Source organism: Trichechus manatus, unplaced genomic scaffold (genome assembly GCF_000243295.1).
Source record: "Trichechus manatus latirostris isolate Lorelei unplaced genomic scaffold, TriManLat1.0 scaffold00007, whole genome shotgun sequence".
NCBI lineage: Eukaryota > Metazoa > Chordata > Mammalia > Sirenia > Trichechidae > Trichechus > Trichechus manatus.
The window spans coordinates 19145130-19168946 of record NW_004443943.1 but is presented as its reverse complement, the minus strand read 5'-3'; the positions used below and the strand labels follow the sequence as shown (position 1 = coordinate 19168946).

At 39.0% G+C, this 23817-nt stretch overlaps 1 protein-coding gene across 6 annotated transcripts in view; it reads left to right on the top strand.

Annotated features, from left to right (window-relative positions):
• CPEB3 (cytoplasmic polyadenylation element binding protein 3) overlaps positions 1–23817 on the top strand; it is a 221316-nt gene that overhangs the window by 52097 nt on the left and 145402 nt on the right. For 3 of the 6 annotated variants that reach the window (XM_023740003.1, XM_012557949.2, XM_012557941.2), the window contains exon 1: positions 3933–5598. In XM_023740003.1, coding sequence (XP_023595771.1) covers positions 4552–5598 — 1047 coding nt within the window. In that variant the 5' untranslated portion in view covers positions 3933–4551. Of the gene's footprint in view, positions 1–3932; positions 5599–23817 lie in introns of those variants that run through there. The other 3 variants (XM_023739998.1, XM_004369929.2, XM_023740006.1) reach the window with 3 other exon arrangements.

The window sequence follows — 23817 nt, the reverse complement described above, 5'->3', positions numbered from 1 at the left end:
AACTCCCTTTACATTGGATCAGGGATGTGACCTAGGTAAGGGTGGTGTTACAATCCCACCCTAATCCTCTTTAACATAAAATTACAATCACAAAATGAGGCCAACCACACAATTCTGGGAATCATGGCCCAGCCAAATTGATACACACATTTTTTGGGGGACATAATTCAAACCATGACGTATTCCAAGGAGCGGGATAGCTGGATCGTATGGTACTTGTATTTCTAGCTTTTTAAGGATGCGCCAAATCGATTTCCAAAGTGGTTGTACCATTTTACATTCCCACCAACAGTGATTAAGTGTTCCAGTCTCTCCACAACCTCTCCAGCATTTATTGTTTTGTGTTTTTTGGATTAATGCTAGCCTTGTAGGGATGAGATGATACCTCATTGTAGTTTTGATCTGCATTTCTCTAATGGCTAATGATCGTGAGCATTTCTTCATGTGTCTGTTAGCTGCCTGAATGTCTTCTTTGGCGAACTGCCTGTTCATATCCTTTGCCCATTTTTTAATTGGGTTATTTGTCTTTTTGTTGTTGAGGTTTTGCAGGTTCTTGTAGATTTTAGAGATTAGATGCTGATCAGATTTGTTGTAGCCAAAAATTTTTTCCCAGTCTGTAGGTTGAAAAATTAAGACAGTTTTAAATGATGCTTACGATTTTCAGTTCCAAGTTCAATCAGCATAATCATCAACTGACATTTACTCTAAACCCCTTGGGTGAATGGCATTGAACCAAATCCCAGAAGAAGTACTTTCTGCCTGCCTGAGCAAACCCAGAGTTGAACTATTGTTCTCAGAAGCTATAGATAATAACCGTTGATGTTAATATGTTGTAAGGTTCCAGCTTTGGAGTCATGAGGTTAAGATAGGAAAAACTTAAAAAAAATTTTTTTACTGTTATCTACTTTTTGCCTTGAATAAAGAAATCACTGTCCTATGCAGTGAAATACTAAACATATCAAATTATTATTTAATATTCCACCAAATAGTATTTGTTTTTAAGAAAGAGGTATATTTGATTGATCATTGTATGAAATAATTCATTTTGACAATTAAAAATGAAGAGGTGAGTTGATTCACAGCCTGTCAGGTAAAATCTTAAATGATTTGTGCCTCCATTGAAAATTCAAATACAAAGATATGTTGGTGGATAAGTTGTAAAAAAATTTGTGACAATTCTATTTTTCACTGACCTGTAAGATTAATAATACATTTAATATTAATGTATTTTTTATTCTATATTAAAAATGTTTCTTTTTAAGTATGGTCAGATTTCAGGTATTTATCTTTCCTCAGTGGTCCTCCCTTCCTTGCTTCTCCCTCCCCATCCCAATCTCTGTAGCTCTAGTAGAGTTCTTTTTGCTGGCTACCTAGTCATTACCATTCTAATACCATTTAAGGTAGCTCTGCTGAATGTCTTTATTCTGAGTCCTACAATCCAGTTTCTCTTTTAACCGTGCTTTCTAAATTAACTTGACAAACCAGTTTATTTTTTCCTCTTTTCATTTCAACAACTCATGATTTAGATTGGTTAGGAGGATATAATATAATCTGGGCACAACCTCTTACCCTTGGAATCTGTAATTGCAAGGCTTCCTCCTTTCTTGGCTGAACGTGCTGAAGTCTGGCAGAGTACCTTGTGAAGGACTTCAGCCCCCACAGTTCCCTGTGTGCGCATGCCCTCTCTTCTTACAGTTGTCAAAGTGCTTTTGCCAGAGCGGTCACATAATCAACCTGAAAGAAGAAAATAAATACTGTACACTTTTAAATTTCATCGATCCTTAAAAACTGGACTCTCAAAGGTAACTGCTATTAAGAACATGTTACTTGAAATTGGGTTATTGCATGTAAAGGAAGATCTATTGTGTGTGATGGGGGAGGGGAAGGAGGTATCTATTTCTGGGACTTTGCTGTAAATAAGCAAAAAAAAAAGCTATACAGGCAATAACTGAGAAACGTTGCATATTTACTTTGTAAATATTATCTTAATCTACTGCTTACCTTTTGTTTAAAATGGCCTTATTTGTTATAGGTGGGTCTTGACCTTGACAGAGTGAATTTATTCAAAAAGTGAAATTTGTATCTTTAAGGAATGTTGAAAAGATAAATGGGTGTTCCTGGTATGATAAATATTCTTAAATTTAAAAGTGTATTAATATTAATTACAGCTCTTATAAAATATTCTGGGTCTAGCTTACTTTTTGGCTTTTTTGTATAGTACAACATTTATTTTTCCATGAAGAGCATGTAGTTTAAATTGAAGGCATTAACAAAACGCATTGATATAAGCCACCTGAAAAGCTGGATGATATTAAATTATAGTCAAATGCATATTTCAGCCATGATGATATGGCTATTGTAAAAGACAATTTTAGCCCACTGGAAGCAACTCAAATCCCATATTGTAATGGTTTACTGCAGCACTTCTTAAACCAAGTATAAAAACATCTCTTTTTATGACCATCACCTTTGGCAGCAATAGAACTTTGTGTTATGTGAAACCAAGCTTTGCTTGCCTCTTTGTGTCATATTTTACAGTACTGACCCAAGCCATTGTTTTAGACCAATGGAACTGAGGAACGAACATAAAAGCAACCTAAGTAGGTTTTGTTGGTAGTACCTGGCAATTTGTGATGTATATCATATTGGATTTTTTTTTGGTGAGGGGAGGGAAGGCAGAGGAGTGAGGAGTGGAAAGGAGAGTAAGGTGGCTGTGAAACATTTTCTTGAGCCCACTGTTTTGTCTATGTATAAAACTTTAAAATGAAAGATATCAGCTAACAATTTTAAAGCTAGTCTTTAATAAAACAGTAGAACTACTTTTAATCCTATTTCTTGGTCTGACATCATTTCCTAATAATTTAAGAGTAGTAGCATCTCCACTTTTAATACATTTATTTTACAACAGTTATTATCACGAGAACGGCCAAAGGCAGAGCTTCTGTTTATCTGAATGCCCTTTCACAAGGGTCCTGAGAAAGATACTTCTCCAAATATCTGAGTTAATTAAGCAACTGTATCAAATATATTAACTTTGTTGCAATTATACTGAATCATGTCTAAAAATAATTACATGTTTAGTCATATGCTCCTTTAAAATTTAAAAAATATTTGTTTGCAGAGTCTCCGCACTGTAATCATTTATTTAAAACAATTAACATGTTCTAAGGGACATACTAACTCAGTGATAACTACATGTGTGGAAATCTGCTGGTATTGAGTGATGACTGTTTCCATCCTTTAATAAGAACACAGGCTGTATGGCAGAGGTGAATATAGCCCTTCTATGCGAAATGGAAAATACCATACACTCCTTATATGGCTAAATAAAGCAGTGTTGGCAATGCACTATAATTACAAAGTATGAGAATTCAGGGCTTTGTACCATACTATTTTTAACACTTTTGCTAGCATATGGTAATTCAGGGTCTTCAAATCCTAATCTTTCACTGCAAATACTAGTGATAAGAGAATGGATTCTAAATTTGCCAATGTCTTGTGACAAAGGCAGCAGCAGGAGGATTCAAAAATGAAAATCTGGCAACCCCAGAAATATCTTGACTGTCTACTTAAATCTCAGAGGGATTTTTAAGCACCTCTCCATCTCACACTCACACACAGACACCACAAACACACACACACATACACACACAGGCTGTCGCTCTCGCGCTGTCTCTTTTTTTTTTTTTTTTTTTTTTGACTTCAAATCCAACCAGAAGCATCTCTCCACTCTGCGGAGAAATTCTCAGGCTCCTGGGGAGAGCTGAAGCACCAGACATCAAGAAATCTCTTGTGCGGCAGAATTGGAGACAAGAAAATTGGAGAATAAGGATAAAAACCATAAACCTTAGAGTAACACGAAGCAAACACTTCCAAACGTTTCAGGAAGTTTTTACCTCTTCAAAAGAGGTTTAAAAAAAAAAAATGTCTTCTAACAAAATGGAGTATAGCTGCAGCTACAGGGAGACCAGAGAATGATTGTGCAGCTGAGTCCTCATGACAAATGCCAAGGATTTTCCCCCTTGTGGTTCGCTGCAGCTAAATGAAACAATTAGCAAAGCAAGAAGGCAGTTTGCTAATCAAGAGGGATAAGACTGCTGTTTCTTTAAAGTGCTGGAGCCGGGAAGGGGGAAGAAAGGGTCGTGTGTGCTGTCTTTTTAACCTTGATGAAGGACGCAGCAGTATTTATTGACGTATGCAAATAACTAGGGGAGGGTGGTGCTTGGGAAAAAACAGGAACCAGAATCAGTTTCTCATTGCAGGGTGAACACTCTGAGTTCCGGTGAAGGGAAAAGAGACGTGGCGAAATTGCTGTCTTTCTGTCTTATAAGCACATCTCTCACTAATACAGAAAAGGAACCAAGACACCAGAAAGGGTGAAGACGCTATCACAGTATTTTTAGAGATCCAGCGCGAGCCCCCTCCCCCACCTCCCCCAGCCCGAACTGTTCTTCTAAATGGGAGATTATGGATTTGCATTGCAATTGGCTAGGAGCGGTGGCACTGGATTTTCGCAAGTAAAACACCCGCCCGCTTCAGTGAAGGGCATTAATGATCACACTGACAATAACGCGTCTCTTTTTTCCCGTTTCAGCTGCGCAAACCATGCAGGATGATTTACTGATGGACAAAAGCAAAACCCAGCCCCAGCCCCAGCAGCAGCGGCAGCAGCAGCAGCCCCAGCCCGAGCCCAGCGCAGCCGAAGCCCCGTCCACGCCCCTCTCCTCAGAGACCCCCAAGCCGGAGGACAGCAGCGCAGTGCCGGCCCTCAGCCCTGCCGCGGCCCCACCGGCCCCAAACGGCCCGGACAAGATGCAGATGGAATCGCCGCTCCTGCCGGGCTTGAGTTTCCACCAACCCCCTCAGCAGCCGCCGCCGCCTCAGGAGCCCGCGGCTCCGGGCGCGTCGCTGTCGCCGTCCTTCGGCAGCACCTGGTCCACGGGCACCACGAACGCGGTGGAGGACAGCTTCTTCCAGGGGATCACCCCAGTCAACGGGACCATGCTCTTCCAGAACTTCCCGCACCACGTCAACCCAGTCTTCGGAGGCACCTTCTCCCCGCAGATCGGCCTGGCGCAGACCCAGCACCACCAGCAGCCGCCGCCGGCGCCGCAGTCGGCACAGCCTGCGCAGCCCCCGCAGCCGCAGCCCCCGCAGCAGCGCCGGTCGCCCGCCAGCCCTAGCCAGGCGCCCTACGCTCAGAGGAGCGCTGCCGCGGCGTACGGCCACCAGCCCATCATGACCAGCAAGCCGTCCTCGTCCTCGGCCGCCGTGGCTGCCGCGGCTGCCGCCGCCGCCTCATCCGCCTCATCCAGCTGGAACACGCACCAGAGTGTGAACGCTGCCTGGAGCGCGCCGTCCAACCCGTGGGGCGGCCTGCAGGCGGGCCGGGACCCTCGCCGGGCGGTCGGTGTGGGCGTGGGCGTGGGCGTCGGGGTGCCTTCGCCGCTCAACCCCATCTCACCGCTCAAAAAGCCGTTTTCCAGCAATGTGATCGCGCCGCCCAAGTTCCCCCGCGCGGCTCCGCTCACCTCCAAGTCCTGGATGGAGGATAACGCTTTCCGGACCGATAATGGTAACAATCTGTTGCCATTTCAGGTAATGCTTGGGTGCACCCACCCCCGCCTTTCTCCTACCGCTTTCCCTTTGACCCTTCTTCCCTGTCCTTTAATCTTCCACCAGTTTATGTTCTTTTTTTTTTTTAAAAAGAGTGACGTCCAGGTCCTCCGCCCCGTTCCAAAGTCTCCTGTTCACTGGGGCTGTTGAACTCCCGTGGCCGGGGGTGGGGAACATTGTGACTGCTGGAGGAATTGTATTAATGCTCCCTGGCGGGAGAGAAAAGGGCCTTTTCTTTTAGTTTATTTTCTCCTTCACCGTGCTTGGGCCTCTGATTTTGACCTTCTTTGACAAGTAAAGCTGCAAGTGTATGGCAGGGTGCCGACATAGTCCCAGGATGAATAGGCTGAGATTCCTATCGTTTTTAAGTAGCTACACATTTCAGGTTATGCAATCCCGGGCTCAGGGTGCCGCCTGAAAACTGCCCACTCCCAAATCCCCCTGGCTTTTCTATTGAAGAGGTTAACATCCCTTGAGTGGTGGCATTTCAGACAGTTGCCTATGCTCAATTAGACTAATGTGAACACATGGGTTTATGCCTCACTAAGGTGCTGAAATCATTAATAACAATCAGCATATTGGCCCTGCCGGGAAAATTATGAGTGTGAGATTCCAGTAAACACTGGCACTCTGTAAGGGAGTCGGGTGCAAGAGTGGAAATTCTAGGGAGGTAACCCTTCCTATGTTACATAGAAGGACTTAGAAGTTGTTTGTTTTTTTTTTTGCAGAGGAAAGAGACAATAGGACACGACCTTCAGGGCCATATTGCCATGGAGTCTATTTGCTAGTTAGCACTGAAATATTTAAAGCTGCAGTGTCCTTCACCGGTTGCGTTATTTAAGAAGACAGTGCAGATCAATTACAGCATTTGAAACTGGGCAAAGTGAAAATCTTGCAACTTTAATGAAAAATGAGTCTTGTGTCTTGGTGTTAAATGCCAGTAGAAAACCCAGGAAGTGTCCCAGACCAAAAGGTTGAATGCAGAGTGTCCTTATTTCTGTTCTTGTTTTCTGATCCAGCCCACTGCCACAGCAGTTGTCAGTATCATGGACACTGTAGGTCTGAAAGGGGTAGTGAGAGTGAGTGTTTACTGGGGGCTTTTGCTCTCAGGCAAACACATCCATCACTTATAAATTGACTTGGCTGTCAGCTTCTAGGCTCAGTTAAAAAGAAAGGGGGAAAGGAAGGAGATGGAGGGCTTTGAACAAGATCCAATTTAGATGGTCAAGGAAATGAGACAGATCCTTTGAGCAGTGTTGAAAGATGGCTGAGCTGACAATTTGACAGAGGTAGTTTAATTTGACAGGTGCAGTTAGAGCCTTCATTTTGTTGATTTTTACGTTTCAGACATTTAGGGTAGCGCCCATCCATGAAGGACGAGATGGGGTTATTGAGAAGCGTATGCCTCTTTAAGCCATAGTAAGGGTTTTTTAATGTTGCTGATTCAGAGGGATCCACAAAACCCCTACATTGTGTGTATGTGAGTTTTTAATGGGAGAAGATCTATAACCTCATGAAATATTCACAGGGGTTCTTCAGGCATGTAAGATTTCAATATTAAGGTGTATTTCTTACCTTTATTCTAAGGGTTGTTTATTTGAATAAAATTAAGAGCCACTGCAAAATGGGGTTAGTTTGGTAGGTAGAGAAAAGTAGGAATCTGCTTTCTGAAATTTCTCTTTATGTGCTTTATTTTGGAGGAGGTAGGGCAGTGAGTCTTATTTGGTAGGAGAGCCCCTCTGTTTCTAACAGTCCTTCTTTTTATTCTGATGCTCCCCATTCAAGTCCAGCCTAAGAGGATAACCTAAAATCTGGTAGAGAGGTTTGGGGATTGAGAGCTGATTGTGTAGACATATCTAGTTATCTTTTTCTCGGAGTTGAATACTAGCTTTTGATTAATTATCTCCTGAAATGGGAACTGGGGAGAGGGTAAATCTACAAAATTTTCCCAAATAGTAGTGTGGGAATTGTCAGTTGTTTCTCTGCAAACCATTTGCCAGGGATGCTAATGGGGGGACTTGATTGAGTATGGCCTCCTGTCTTTTAATCCCTGGTGGTGCTATTGAGTAGGTAAAAATGGCCAAAAGGCTTGTAGGAGAGATTTGATTGAAAATTTAGCATTATGTATTTGGCTGCAGGAAGAATTGTATGCACTTCATGTCCCGTTTCTTTTTCTTACTTAAAATGGAGCTCCAGTGTTTTGAAGCAATGTTAGAACCAGAGAAAGAGTAACCCAGTTACAGTATTAATAGACTTGGTTTGTGTTGATAACTATATCAAGGATGTTTAAAAACAAAAACAAAACACCTTGAGTCTTGTGTGCAGAATTTTGCATGTTTGTGCATTTACTTAAATCATTTTTCTAAAAAAGCCAAACCAAACCCACTGCCATCAAGTTGATTCCGACTCATAGCGGCCCCATAGGACAGAGTAGAACTGCCACATAGGGTTTCTAAGGCTGTAATCTTTATGAAAGTAGACTGCCACATCTGTCTTCTGTGGAGCGGCTTGTGGGTTTGAACTGTTGACCTTTCAGTTAGCAGTCAAGCATTTAAACACTGTGCGACCAGGGCTCCTTCATTTTTCTAAAACAGGGAGAAAATATCTTAATTAGCCCTAGTACTTTTCCTTTTCTTAAATTCATTTATTTTGGCGATGTGATTTTTTGGTTTAAATTGAAGAGTTTATTTCATAGAATAGCAACTTTATTTTTTATTTCACATACTTTGAGCTAAAAGGGGCTTTCAATAGGATCTACTATATTTTTTTCTTAACGTTTAAAAAAATCCTTCCCCCCCCCACCACAATGCTGCTTCACTCTTTTTTGCCAGTTTCTACCAGCACAATAGGGTTTTTTGAGCTGTAATTCTGTGGTTTATATTGCAAAAGCATTAACTGTATTTGAATGTGGTTTTTCAAACTGCTTGTACTTCCTTACTACTCTTTCCTAATTCTAGTAAGGTTGAGTATTTCCCTGGGCTGGGGTGGCTGCTTCCTTAGGAATTACTTGTATCTAAAAGCCACTTCATTTATATAAATAAGGAAACTGAGGTCCACAGAGTTGGAGTGCTTTAACTCAGGCCTGAGAGCTCTGCCTAATTTTGTCTGTATGTATCCTTAACTTCCCTGTAGCGCTAGTGATGTCAAGTAGAATTCATTTTGAGTCAGGTTCTCTTTGGACTATATTCCAAAGGTCTTAGTGATGGAACTATCTAATGCTTTTCTCCATCAGACTGATGTCTCCCAATGATATACCTCCCACCAAGAGAGCTTGAGAACAGTGAGACACTCCACCAGGGGAATTATTCATATGCATCATTCTTTATTTGTATAAAATAGAAAAGCCTAGATATGGGAAAGGACTAGAGCAGAGATGTTTTTTGTATGGAGTGAATTTGGGCTGAAATAGCATGGTTGTTCCAAGACATATTTAGAGGGGACCTTTTAGAGCATTTGTTCCAGACCACTCTTCTCATTTTACAGTGGAGGAAATAAAGGGCCTAATATGTGAAGTGACTTGCCCGGGTTTATGTGGGTAATTTCTGTTAGAGCAGGCTTTGGAGGTGGATTGCCTAGGTATAAATCCCAACTTTTGCAGTTACTGGCTTCATAATCTGGAGAAAATTATATAAACACTCTGACCCTCAACTTCTTCGTCTGTAAAATGGGAATAATAATAGTTCCCTGCCTCATTAAATTGCAAATGAAAAACTGCATATCAAGTGCTTAGCACAATGCCTGGCCCATGGTAAAACCCCTATAAATGTTGGGTTAAGATTATTGCTGTTCTTCTTTTCTGTCTGAAAGTACCCTCAAGATCGTGCAGAGACTATCAAAGGATTGATTACTAGCATGTGATACAGTGCAATCTAAATATCCCCAGACTCCTGTGTAGTGTCATTTTTTTTTTTTTTTCCCTGTCTGATGGTACCCTCAGGATCATGCAGAACCTCTGGTCATCATAATGAGGTAGTAATCCATCATTTACTATGTTACAGGCCCTATGCTAAGCACTTTACATGTAGTTTCTCATTGGAATGCCTTTGAGCCAGAGGACTATTATTATCCTCGTTATACTGGTAAAGAAATTGAAGGTCAGCACATTTACATTACTTACTCAAGATCACATAGTCAGTACCTGGCAGAATTGGGATTTGAACTCAGGCAGTCTGCCTCCAGGCTATACTACCTCCAGGACATTAGTGAACACTGCAGTATAGGAGACTGGGATAAATGTGCAGATGACTTTATGATATACCCTAAAAATTATATTTTAAATAAATTTTACATTTATAAAAATAGAGGAAGAAAAATACAGTAACCATACATATGTCACCACTTAGATTCAACAGTTGCCGATATTTTTCCCTACTTATTTACTTATTTTGCATTTTTGAAAAAAATATTTTGAAATTATTTCCTTCTTTCTGTCTGTCGGCATCTCTGCCTTTATCCTCTCTCTCTTCCCCCACTACCAAGCTGAAAGTGATTATAGTAAATTTTGTATTTCCTGGTATATGTCTAGTTAAATGTAATTTAGCATTAATTTTGTTGGCAGATTATCTGTAACAGAGGAAGAGGAAGAAATCCCCTACATTAATTAGTAGGAATATAAGTTATTTTTTAAAAAAATACACATGCTCATAAATTTTGAGGAAACATACAATATTTTTCATGCAATCTGTGCTCCTTTTTTTTAAACCATCTTTTCAGGAATAAATATAAATCATCTAATTTATACTTGCTTTTGAATGCAGATAGTATGACCTAGATTTAAAATTGGAGACTCTTCTCTAGTTGGTTTCTTAACTACTACTCTAATGCAAAACCACTTAAGGTCCACCCAACCCCACAAACTGTTTCAGAACCTATTATGAATGGTTAATGTGAATGCTAGCAAAGCCACATTATGTATATTCAATTTAAAAGATGGGTCGGTTAGGAAATATTAGAAGATTTTCTAGGCTACTGAAAATATTAATCTAATAACATAAACTGTATGCTTCAGAACTGCTTATTGAAAAGTAGTTAGCTTTATATAAACTCTTCATGACCTTGCAGTGAGTTGCTACAAAAATATACACTCAGAAATGTAATGTTTTTCGATATTCTCTCTGACAAGACACTATTTTTCTAAAGTAGCTTTCTTCATTGGTTGGCCTATTTTGCTACCTTTTGAAGGGCTGCTCGAGGCATAATGCTTGTCCAGTTGTCTCTGGTTGCCATTTCTCAGGTGATTTTGCATTATGATCTACAGGTGTCAAAAGATTATGCTTTGTTTACTACAATTGAAAAGCTTGATGAAGCATTTGAATTTTATGGAGGAAAGAGAGTTAGATGGAGGGGAACATGTGGTGGACAGCCTATAAAGCTTGGAATGAGGAAGACACTGGTTGAAACCCCAGTCTGTCACTGGTGATCAGGGTCAAGTCACTTACCCAGTGATTCTTTTTCCCAATCTGCAAAAATGGAGAGAGAGAGAGCCCAGCGTCTAGGTTTGCTTTATGAGAAAATGTGTACGAAGTGTTTTGCAAGTTAGATGGTGTTCTAGGAACACCAAGGGCTCTTTGATGCCTGCCTAACTATCGTAATTGTAGCCAGAGCTAGAGAAGGCAAGAGGAAAATTAATATGCGGGGAGGAGTGATTTTTTGTTTTAAACTTCATACTACCTGTGGTTTGTAACTCTCAGCTCAAACTGATTGCTGTATGTGTGAATGATTCTTAAAGCCCTCTCACGAGGCTTTCTTTCCTTTCATCTTAATGTGAACAGAGATCTTTTGTGATTTTTGTTAGTTAATTTTTTTTGTAAATAACAACTATGAGGATTAAAAAGTACAGAACATAGAATTTTATTGTGTTCTTTAGTTACTTTTTAACAGAGGAAATAATTTTTATTAATATTCAGGAGTCCAGTATTAAACCCTGGCTGATGGCATCTGGAAATAGAGAGGGGCTAGACAGTTCTATCTAGCAGGGATGGAAGAGAAATGAAAGGCTCTTTGTATAGTTATTACGAGGGCCGCCTACCCTAGAAAGCCAGGCCTGGTGCTCTGAGGGCTTAGGGAGTCTAGACATATGTCATAAGAATAGTGTAGATTTGTGACTGCCTCTTTCTGCTTATGATTGACTCACTATGCAAGTGTAAGAGTTTTCCTTTCTCTGTGAACGTTTTAGTTGGTGATGGGAGAAATGTTTAAATTATTAATTTCCTGACTTCTACAAGTGTTAATTTCGGTAGTTCTGCAGTTACCAAGGCTCTAATCTGAAGCACTTACCACTGCTTGTCTGGGGGCCATGACTGCCCGGCTTTGTAGGGGCCAGTGTAGTTGTCAGAGATAGAATTCAGGATAGAGTCCTGGGTTTGAATCTTGAGGGTTGTAGAAACACACCACAGCTTCAAGGGGGGCTTTCTTGGGGAGGTTGCTGTGCTTGGCAGTAGTAGCCAGCCTCGCAAGGAATTTTCCCTAATTCACAAGAATGTGTAAGTATTAAGTAAGATAACTTACGTAAAAAGACTGAGGCCAATGCTTGGCATCCAGGGTCCACTGTATTTGTTAGCTGCCTTTGTTTTGAGAAGGACATAAAAAATAATACAATACCCAAAAGCTGAAGTACATGGACTACGATAGCAAGCAAAGATGCCAAAGGAAACTTAACAATGTAAATCCCATCCACTGATTAGGAAATTCTGTAATAGTTTTGAGGTTAATGAATTTTCCACAACTGACGTGAATACCTCGTGGGTGACTTGTTCTGCAGGGGTTCAAATACCCCATTTCACCTGTTATGCTTCCATTCTGCTACATTTACTTTTCATATCCTTTAATGTTCTTTACAGGTGCTAGGCGTGTAAACTTCGTAAGGTTAAACCATTCTAATATTTGCATCTCAACTTGAAACAGAAAAGTGCTACCCATGCCCACTGCCATCGAGTCAATTCCAACTCATAGCGAGCCTATAGGACGAAGTAGAACTGCCCCATAGGGTTTTCAAGGCTGTAAATCTTTACAGACTCAGACTGCCACAGCTTTCTCCGAAGGAGCAGCTGGTTGGTTTGAACTGCCAGCCTTTTGGTTAGCAGCCAAGCGCTTTAACCACTGCACCACCAGGGCTTCTAGAAAGGTACCAGTGAATTAAAATAATACGGTACATTAAAATCTTGGAATAAAGCTTGCTGTTCTCTCCTCAGAAATACTGCTATATAATTCTTAAAATTAATAAATATTATAAGTCCTTGTTGGCAGATCTCAGGGGAAAAAAACAGAAATAGGCACCAAGCAGCCTTTATGTCATTTGAAGTGATCATAGAATTAATGTACATGAAGGGAAGATAACATCGTGTGTTGATTTTGTATGCTTAAGACTGTTGTGTAGTCAAATAACTTCATTCCTCAGGCGTTCAAACTCATTTCAAGGTCAAGATCAAGTGCAGTGGTTAAGCACTTGGCTGCTAACCAAAAGGTCAGCAGTTTAAACCCACCAGCTGCTCCACGGGAGAAAGATGTGGCAGTCTGCTTCCGTAAAGATTACAGCCTTGCAAACCCTATGGGGCAGTTGTACTCTGTCCTGTAGGGTTGCTATGAGTCGGAATCAACCCCTCGACAATGGGTTTGGTTTTGGTTTAGTCAGGCAACAAAGCAGGAATGGGAACTCAGATCTTTTGACTCCATGCCCAGTTCCGTTCCTCTACACCTGCTTGCCTTGCCTCCTATCATGTCACGCACCCTCTCTCAATAGGCCTTTGATGCTGCACTCTTTCCCCAGATCTTCCCTGATTCTCCTCATCCTACATTGTCTTTATAGCACTTATCACCATCTGAAATGAGCTGGTTTATTTTATGTTTTGTTTTCCACCCTGGATATAGGTTCCACCAGGGCCAGGACCTTTTCACAGCACTGTCCCCAAAAGCTGTGATAATGCCTGGAATATTTTAGGTAAATGGTAAATATTTGTTAAATGTGTTTAAAGATTTATATTAACAAATGATTGACTAGGTATTTATCGGTCATTTTCATGTACCTAGCAATGTAAGAGTAATTTGATTTTATAAACATTTAACTGGCTGCTACCAGGAGTCAGGCCAGGGATTAAAGCTGAGCCATATCCTGTCCTCAGAGAGATCCCTGACATTTATTAAAATGTACAGGAGCATGATATGCACAACAAAGCGTATGTATTTAAATCAGAGGAAAAAATGATTAAATTTGTCTGTAGTAGTTGGGAAAGCTCCATGAAAGTCTTCACTGTTTAAAATAGTTTCAAAGTTTTTTCTGATTTTTGAAGTACTCCATGTTCACTACTGAAAACTTGAGGAGAAAAAACCCCACAAAAACATAAAGAAGGGAAAACTGCAATTGCCCATAATTCTATTACCTAGAGATAAAACCTGTTGCCGTCGAGTCGATTCCAACTCATAGCAACCCTACAGGACAGAGTTGAACTGCCCCATAGGGTTTCCAAGGCTGTAGTCTTTACGGACGCAGACTGCGACATCTTTCTCTGTGGCTGGTAGGTTAGATGCTGTAGGGTTTTGTGTGTGTGTGTGTGTATGTGTATGTGGAGCTTTGTTACCGATTAACAAAAGTGTGAAAACCTAACCATCATCTATTAACTGTTTTTCTTTTTTTAATTGGTAAAAAATCAGCTTAACTAAAGAGCATTTTGGAATACAATTTGTTTGAGGTGTAAGACATCAAGACCTGGTAAGAACAATTGACCAGACTTTTGCCAGTTCTGAGCTCTTTTTCAGCATCATGTTCTACGTATACCTAAGTTAAAACAGAAAAGCACTGGATTTTGTTGTTTTTATTTGTTTGTTTTGGGGGTGGTGGTTGTTTTATATGATAGTTTTAGCAGATGCCCCTGTTGTCATAGTGCTCATTCAAAGAGGAAAATAAATCCAGAAGAAAAGAAAAGATTTTATTATTTAAACCTATACAATGTCATTATTAAAATAGTAGAATCTAGTTTAAAAAATAGTTGCCATTAAGTTGCAAAAACACAAGCTAAATCTTTGAATATTTTACAATGCTAATGAAACTGATAGTATTTTGCAATGGTTGTCAAATTTAATTTGGCTTAATTTTAAGCAAAGATAGACTTTCAAAGACATTATAATTTTAGCATTTTAGAAGATTTGCAGGCTGGGTGGGGAGATTGATTTTATCGTATTTTGACCTTGAATTCATCAATACTTCAGAGACAGGAGGTCATATAAAGTTAGCAGACTTATTTAGTTAACATTTTAGAGCTTACTACCTACCTTCTGCTTATTTGCCAGTGTAGATGATTTTATTTGGCCTGTCAACTCTGGGGTAATCCAGAATATGAAATGTTATTCCAGAGTAGCTATTTTAAAGCAGGTGAATCATGCAAGTGTAACACGAGATTTTTCATTTTAAAATACAATGGGATATTTGATGTTCTTTAGACCTAGATTTTGTTGAAAATGAAACACAGAGAAAGACTTGCAGGAAATTATAGTTTAATGTCAAAAATTCAAGGTCTAGGATAGGGAGAAAAGGAAGAAAAATCTCTTGATAGTGAATATATTCCTTTACATTGTGGAATATAATGAGAGTTGAAGCTGACAAGGGGGTTGGAGTGACACATTCTGTTAGAGGAACATAAATAATAGAGAATGTATTGAATACTGGGATGTCAAAGGACATTGAATGACAGTGAAGAAGATTTCAGTGAAGAGGACAAAGCTAGGTAAAAGGATGCTTCAGCTTTTGTTACAATAATTAAATATTCACAAAGGCAGCCATTTTATACTGTCCAGGATGTGAAGCAATTGACCATTTTATATTCCAATTTTATGCAAGCAAGCCATAGGCAAGCTGACATCAGGGATTTATATTAAGAAGTTTCTGCTAGGGAGTGTCATATGCAAGTTCAAAACTCAATCTCTTAGTCATCTTGTGGTGTGATCATAATATTCATGATGCCCGTAAGATACTTCACGTTTGTTCTAAATCATCAAAGAAAGAGACGGTGGGTTCAGCATAATTTGCATTGCTTATATTGTTAATGGTCTAGTTCAATGGCTTCTCACTGTAGTCAGGATTATAAAAAGACATATAGGAAAAGTATGTACTGTAGATCTGTATGCTATAGAGACAGCTATAGAAACCATCCATGCTGTGTAAAATTCTTAAATACTCTTGCATGTTATTATTATATTATAAATCTATGGAGATTCATGTATGTGTTCTATGTGACTGTTCTGTTAACAGAACTTTGAATCCAGTAAGTATAAAATAAATACTATGTTCTTTGAATTTGTGTTAGTTATTGTGGATTAGACAAATTATCGGAATCCTATCCTCAGGAACTAACACACGTGAAATAGAGCATCATATGAAAACAAGTGTCAGACTGAATGATGTGTTAGTTGCCAGGAATGGTCAAGGAGGGGCAAGAATAATTTGGTATAGACTGGTAAAAGTGATAGTGAGGATCCTTGTAGCTTCACTTTGATGGTTAGATAGGATTTGGCTAGCTGGAATGGGAATCCAAAATGAGGAAAGAAAAATGAGCTATGAATGGGGCTATTGAGCAGATCTTCCTGATTTGAGGAAGAGACCTTTAGGTCTTACTGGGAGATAAGGATGAATTGGTTGTTTCTTAGGAGAAAGAAAAAAAATTGTACTAGATTCCATTTGGTTTAAAAAGCATTTAAGATGTCTTTGTACGTACTGTGTCACAAGGTTACATAGATTAAAAATACATGAGAAAGATGAGATAAAGGTAAAATAAGGATAAGGATGCAAAATGGAGTTTAGAATTAGACTGATGATGCTTATCATGATAGAGTCTTGAATGTCTGTCCTGGAAATGTGGATTCTGTGGGCAATGGGAGCCCTTAAGGATTGTAATCAGAGTAGTGGTATAATAAAAATATGTTTAGAAAGACCAGGCAGGTGGATTGGAGAAGTTTGTGTGCCTGCCACAGTGCTGCCGAGGGGCAGGGAAGCTGGCGAGAGGGCTATGATAGTTATCTTGGGCTTAGCACAAATCCAGGAAGGTGTAACTGAGAAACCTTACCAAGGAAAATATTGTTAGGACTGCTGACTGATGGAATAGAGGGTATGAAGGAGTACAAGATGGTTCTGAGCTCAGTTATGCTTAAAACATTACTTTTAGGACATTTTTTTCATTTCTTTCATGGCTTTGCCCCAGCTAAAAGTTTTTATATATATATATAATTTGGTTATTGTTGAAAATATACACATCAGAGCATACAATTCAACAATTTCTACATGTACAGTTCAGTAACATTGATTACATTCTTCAAGTTGTGCACCCATTCTGACCCTCCTTTTCTGAGTTGTTCCTCCTCCATTACCATAAACTCACTGCCCATTAAGTTTCCTAGCTCATCTTTCCAGTTACTGTTGTCAGTTTGATCCCATATAGATAGATCTTAAAAGAGCACAATGCTCAAGACAGACATTTTTTATTAGTTAAGCTAAACTGTTGTTTGGTTTTAAGAAGACTTCAGGAGATATTTTCGGTTTAAGGTTTGAAGATTATTTCAGTGCAGTAGTTTCAGAGGTTCATCCAGCCTCCATAACTCTGAATTCTGTGAGAATTTTAAATTCTATTCTACATTTTTCCCCCTTTTGATCAGGATTTTTCTATAGAATTTTTGATCAAAGTGTTCAGTAATGATGGCCGGACACCAGCTGGTTCTTCTGGTCTCATGGCAGAGGAGGCAGTTGTTCATGCCCCAGCTAAAACCTGAAGAAACTGTGTTTCCCATACCTTTCTCCATAAAGGCCTGTATCCATTAACAGATTTGAGGGGAGAGAGGAGAAGATGGTCTTCCCCATTCTCTCTTTGGTATTTCCAGTGCACCAGGCTGCTGTCTTCTCTCTGGGATCTGTCATTTGAAGCCCAAGAAATCAAAACTGCTGTTGTCTATTCTCATTCTTAAACTACTGATAAGAATATTCCCACTTCCTGGGTCTTTGTCCCCATTAGTACTATATGAATGTTGTATTGTCAGGAAAATGCTGGTGCAGGAAACCGAGAGAGGCAAGCAAAGCCTCTTTGGATCCTCTGCTTGGACAGTAAGTAAAGACAATTGAAAAGAGACAGGGGAGATTTGTAGAGGGATTATGCAACCTAGTCCCCTTTCACCACAATGTTGCCCCCCAGTTATGGGGATCCCACGCACAATGGTTTGGACTATTGTGGTCCATAGGGTTTTCTGAGTTATAGTACCTAGGGTCTATTCAAGTAAAAATGGGCAGCGTGCATGTTATTAAATGTGGGGAAGTAGAACTGATATGAGGTCAGTCCCTGGGAGTGAATGAGAGCATCTCTTTATGGTATATGTCTTGCAAAAACCTCTATAGCTCTTACTCCATAGAATTCACGAAAGGGTCTTATTGGTTCAACAATTCATCTTGACCCACCAGGGGTAGTATACTTGCACGTTGGCTGGAGAACAGGGTCTGTGCTTATAATTTTTGCATTAAAACGCATACCCACATCTCTCACTCTTTTGCATACTTACACACACATATATATGCACCCTGTAGAGACTGAGTAGGAGACATCTCGAGTAGACTGTGTAATGGTGGAGTAGTATGAATGATCGAAAAGTAAAAATTTCACTTGCATTTTGAAATACTATTTTGTCAATAGTCATTCTTAATTGTATTTTGTTAATATGAATTTCATTTGATTTCTTGAGCATTCATTGATGGCTGAAAGAAATTTAAGCATGCTGAGAATCAGAGTAACGCTGCTAAAAAGTTGCAAAATTGTGTATCATCATATTGATAAATAAGTCACTATGTTAATGTTGAGATGCTGCCGGAGTGGTATTTTGGTTATCAATGTATGGTTTCCAACTTGGGAAAAGATTTTGTTCTGATGTTGTATAGTTAGGTTTACTTAAGATTTGGACTGTATGTGATGTCTTTGTTGATTAAGAAAAAAGTCTTTTAGTCTAGTGATGTGAGGAACACCAGGAAAGTTGAAGGGGAATGGTTAAGATAAGTTTTGGTGGGATGGGTGAGTATTTTGGGTGAAGTCCAAGTGTTTGTGTGCCTGTGGAAATCAAAAAGAAGAAAACCTATTTATATAGTTGCTTGAGATTATGTAGAATAGTAAAAAGTTGAAAATCAAGCCATACGTACGTTTTTCTGTTTAGTGACTAGGGGATAAATTTGGCTTTTCATAAATATGGCTTATTTAAGTAACTGTAATTTTGGAGTTTAAATGTGGCCATTGATTGGAGTCAAAATGACAGGGTGTAATTCACTGTGTCCTGGGGAGACTTGGTGTGCTTCAGCTAATTTGCCACGTTATAATCAGCTTTAGGCTAGAAGGTTTACCTTAGATGTTGTGCTTTAAAATGGTGCTTCACTGAGTCCTGAAACTGAAAAAACTAGTTGAGATCACCATGTTTGCTTTGTGTCTGACCTAAAACCCCATCCACTTCTGCTCTAAAGACCCAGTCAGTTGGATGTCAAATCATGAAAATAATAAGGGTTCTACCATATTGAAGTCTAAAAACCTAGATAATTTCTAGCTTGTTCATACGATTCAGAAGCCTTAATAAAGTTGATGCATTATACCTGTTGTTTCTAACATGTTCTCATACCAGGGACCTTAGTGCCCACCAGATTTACTCTTCCAAAATAACGTAGATTGCTGCAGGTGTGGATTTTAATTTAGGTAATTTAAATCACTCCACCACCCGTCTGTCAGTTTGTCATACTGTGGTGGCTTGCATGTTGCTATGGTGCTGGAAGTTACACCACTGGTATTTCAAATACCAGCAGGGTCACCCATGGATAGGTTTCAGTGGAACTTCCAGACTAAGACAGACTAGGAAGAAAGGCCTGGTGATCTTCCAAAAATTAGCCAATGAAAACCTTATGGATCACAACAAAATATTGTTTGATATAGTGCTGCAAAATGAGCTCCCTAGGTTGGAAGGCACTACACAATAGTTGCAATGGTGAACTCAAACATACCAGTAATCAGGAAGATGGCTCAGGACCAGGCAGCGTTTCATTCTGTTGTATATAAGCTCACCATAAATTGGAACCTTCTTGACAGCACTAACAACAACAACAATTTAAATTACTAGACAGAACAACTTACATATAAACTATGTTTTTCTAGTTGAACTTCATTGTTTCTGTTTGTTAAACTTAGTGCATCCTCAGTACAGCTTATTTCATCTTGTAACCCTTATTCATTAACTTTTTCAGAGGGAAAACTGTTGATCATACAAAGCTGGGTTTCTTAGACTTGCTAAGCAAGGGAGAGTAGCACCACCTTGACAGAGTCTTAGAAGTGTCCTAAAAAGGGGGGAAGCTAGGGTACTTAAATAAAATTTTGGGGGCTGAGATTAGCCATAGGGTGGTTTTAGGGTAGAAGTTAGTAAGCAGGGTTTGGGCAGGAATTGGCCAAAATTTGTAAACTGGCCATGTTGCTGGAAGAGTTGGTGGTGTTAACTTTGGAACCATAGAATTTCAACAGGAATTACTGTTAAATCTATTTGTCTGTGACAGTACTGCCCAATAGAAATAGACTGCAAGCCACATAGGTAATTTAAAATTTTCTGGTAGCACGTTTAAAAAGTAAAAAAGAAATAGGTAAAATTAATTTTAGTAATATATTTTGTTTAACCCACTATATCCAAAATATTGTCTTTTCAGTATGCAATTAATAAAAAATTATTGGGATATTTTACATTCCTTCCTTTTTTCTGTACTAAGTCTTAGAAATCCAGTGTGTATTTTATACCTACAACACATCTTAGTTCGTTCTAGCAACATTTCAAGTGCTCAATAGCCACATGTGGGTAGTGGCTACCATATTGGACAGCACAGGTATATAGTCTTATCTTGGAACATACGGGTCTGTATGAACTGATGTTTAAAACAATTTGAGCTTAGCTAGTTTGTATTCCATGTCACAATTTGACTCAGTTTGTCTAAACTGCCAGTTATAGTATATTTTTACAAATTGTGGTTTCTGTTTCATTTCTCACTTTTATGCATAAATCTGTGGACTTCCATTAGTATGCTGCTATTAATAAAACATTATATAGAGAGACACAATTTATAATTTACAAAGAGAATGTAAGACTTTTCTTGGATGCTTGCTGTCTACCAGGCTAAGCTTTCATTTCCAGTAGGTAGAATGTTTCATCAAATTTTGTAAAGCTATATTTTTTTTAACAATAAAACAATTGTCGAAAAAAGGCTGAATGCATATGTTATACTGACAATTTCTATTAATTTTATGTGGTGCTTTCTTTACAGTTGACAAAGCACTTTTACATATATTCTAATTTGTTATCACTAACGATATTCCTAGGTACTATCTTCGAGCTTTTATCTTTACATTTTAAATGAAATTGTTTTTGTTTTTTAACATTTTATTATGATTTGGATGAAAGTTTAACAGAGTAAGTTAGTTTCCCATTCAACAATTTATACACATTTTGTTTCATGACATCAGTTGCAGTCCCCTCAATGTGATAGCACTCTACCCATGTCCTCCCTGAGTTCCCTGTTTCCATTTGCCCATCCTTCCTGCCCCTTCGTGCCTTCTGAACTGTGTTTTTGGGCAAATGCTTCCCTTTTGGTCTCATATGGTTGATTATTCTGAGGAGCACGTTCCTCATGGGTGATATCGTTCACTTTATAGTGAAATTTTTTTTATATAAGGGTAGATGACCTATGAAAATCATAAAAATTATTCATATGAAAAAAGCATTTATATCCATTGAAATTTTGTTCATACCTTTCATTTTTCCAAGTGACTATAGATTATTCAGTAGTTTATGTATTACCCTTTAAGTATGTGTGTGTTATTTTCCCTCCTTTCTTTTGTTCTCCAGCAACTTTCCTATCCTCCATTACTTCAGAATAATTGCTGCCAATTTTTCATATATCTTATATACTTTCAGTTCCACTTAGTTGAAAGCAATCTATTGGCCACTTTTCTTCTTTCACAATTCCATAGCTGAATCCCTGTAAAGCATGCTTCATTTTTACCTTGGTCCGTTATTCTTCATGAAAACAGAACTGAGGTTCATTCAGTACTTCCATATCGTAGTATATGACCGCCTCCACCTTCCTGCTTGATGACAGAGAGGAATGATATTCATTTGTTTATTTATTTAACACTTATTTAGTACTTACTATGTGCTACATATGGAGTCCCTGGATCATGCAAGCAGTTAAGTGTGCTTGGCTGCTAACTGAAAGACTGGAGGTTTGAGTCCACCCAGAGGTGCCTTGGAAGGAAAAGCCTGGCAGTCTACTTCAGAAAAGTCAGCCATTGAGAACCCTGTGGAGCACATTTCTACTGTGACATACATGGGGTCACCATGAATTGGAATCAGCTAGACAGGAACTGGATACTGGTTTCTCTGTGCTCCGTAGTATACTAAAGTGCTTTTATAAATATTATCTTTATAACATCCATATAAGATATTATTGTTATCTACATTTTTCAGGTAAGAAAACTGATTCATAGGGAGGCTAAGTAACTTCTTCAATTAAAATTTGAGCATTTATGGTGTGCTGTGTTTTATGTATTTTTACTCTTACCAACTCCAGAGCAGCAGAGTGTTATAATTCTGGCTACCACTGATCCATCCCAGTAAAAAGACTATTTCATGCATACAGTTGTACAGCTAGTGAGTTCTGTCTACTTTTTCCTTTTCATTTCCTCTTGGATTCTCTCCTCTTTTTCCTTCCTCAAATTGTGTCTTGAAATTCCCCTTTTGGGCCTTTGTTTTTGGAATATTGCATATACCCTGTAGTCTTGTTGAGTGAGGATAATTGTAACACTGCTGGTCTGCTGACTTGTTTTTTCTTCTGCCTCCCTCCAGAAAGGCATAAAATATTCTGGTGATAGTAGGGTACATGGAAAGAGTTATATATATATATATATAAAACCAAAACTAGACCCATTGCCATCGAGTCAATTCCGACTCATAGCAATCCTGTAGGACAGGGTAGAACTGCTCCATAGGGCTTCCAGGGAGCGGCTGGTGGATTCGAACTGCCAGCCTTTTGGTTAGCAGCTGAGCTCTTAACCACTGTGCCACCAGGACTCCATATATATATATATATATGTTTGTATGTCTGTATTTACCTCATATATGTATACATTTTTTTTTTACATTGGTATCTCACTTTTTATGCAATAAATGTTCCCACAACATCTTTGATCTTGGGAATAGAATTAATTTTTGTAAATTGAATCAGTTTATTAACCTTTAAATAGCTGAACCTTAAAAGGAGCACTGCACTACTGTAATTACTTTTCTAAAGAAAATGACTACTTAAAGTTTTTTAACTTAAGTAAACTGTATCCACAAAATAAGATTTGCCATACAAATTGAAGCAAAACATCAGGGTTTTTTTAGTCCTTTAATAAGCCTGGTGAAGATTTTCCTAGGAGAGAAATTTGAAATTATAAACTGAAAAAAATGCTTTAGAATTATGCATGGTTTTGCTTTCCCTTGTTCCTGTGGAATTCAGCTAAAAGAATAAGAAACAATAATTTGAGAAGGTGTATCTTTCTTTCACAAGCACACCCAACACCAGCATGAGTAGAAAAATAATGGTTAAACATTAACAGAAATGAGAATTGTTAACTAGGAATGATTCTCAACCTAGAGGCAGAAGAGCAGAATGGCTTTAAGTCTCTGAATTATCTGGATTTGAATCCTGGCTCAGATACTTTGTGTGATATCTTTGTGCCTTAGTTTTCTCATTTGTAAACTGGGGATAATAATAGTATTTGCTTCCATAGGCTTTTGTGAGGAAGAAATGAGATAAAATGTGTAAAGTGCTTAAAACAGTGCAGGGCACATAGCCAATATCGATCAGTTCTGCTATTATATAATTCCAAGAGGTTTTGATAGCCCCATTGTTGGTTTGAAGGAGCCCTGGTGGCACAGTGGTTAAGCACTTGGCTGCTAACTGAAAAGGTCAGTGGTTCAAATCCACCAGCTGTGCCACAGGAGAAAGATGTGGCAGTTGCTTCTGTAAAGATTTATAGCCTTGTAAACCCTATAGGGCCATTCTACTCTGTCCTGTAGAGTCGCTATCAGCCAGAATCAACTTGACGGCATTGGGTTTGGTTGTTGATTTAATAAGAGGAGAAAGGTTCCAGGGTATGTTGAAGGGATGTAGGGCACAGTAAG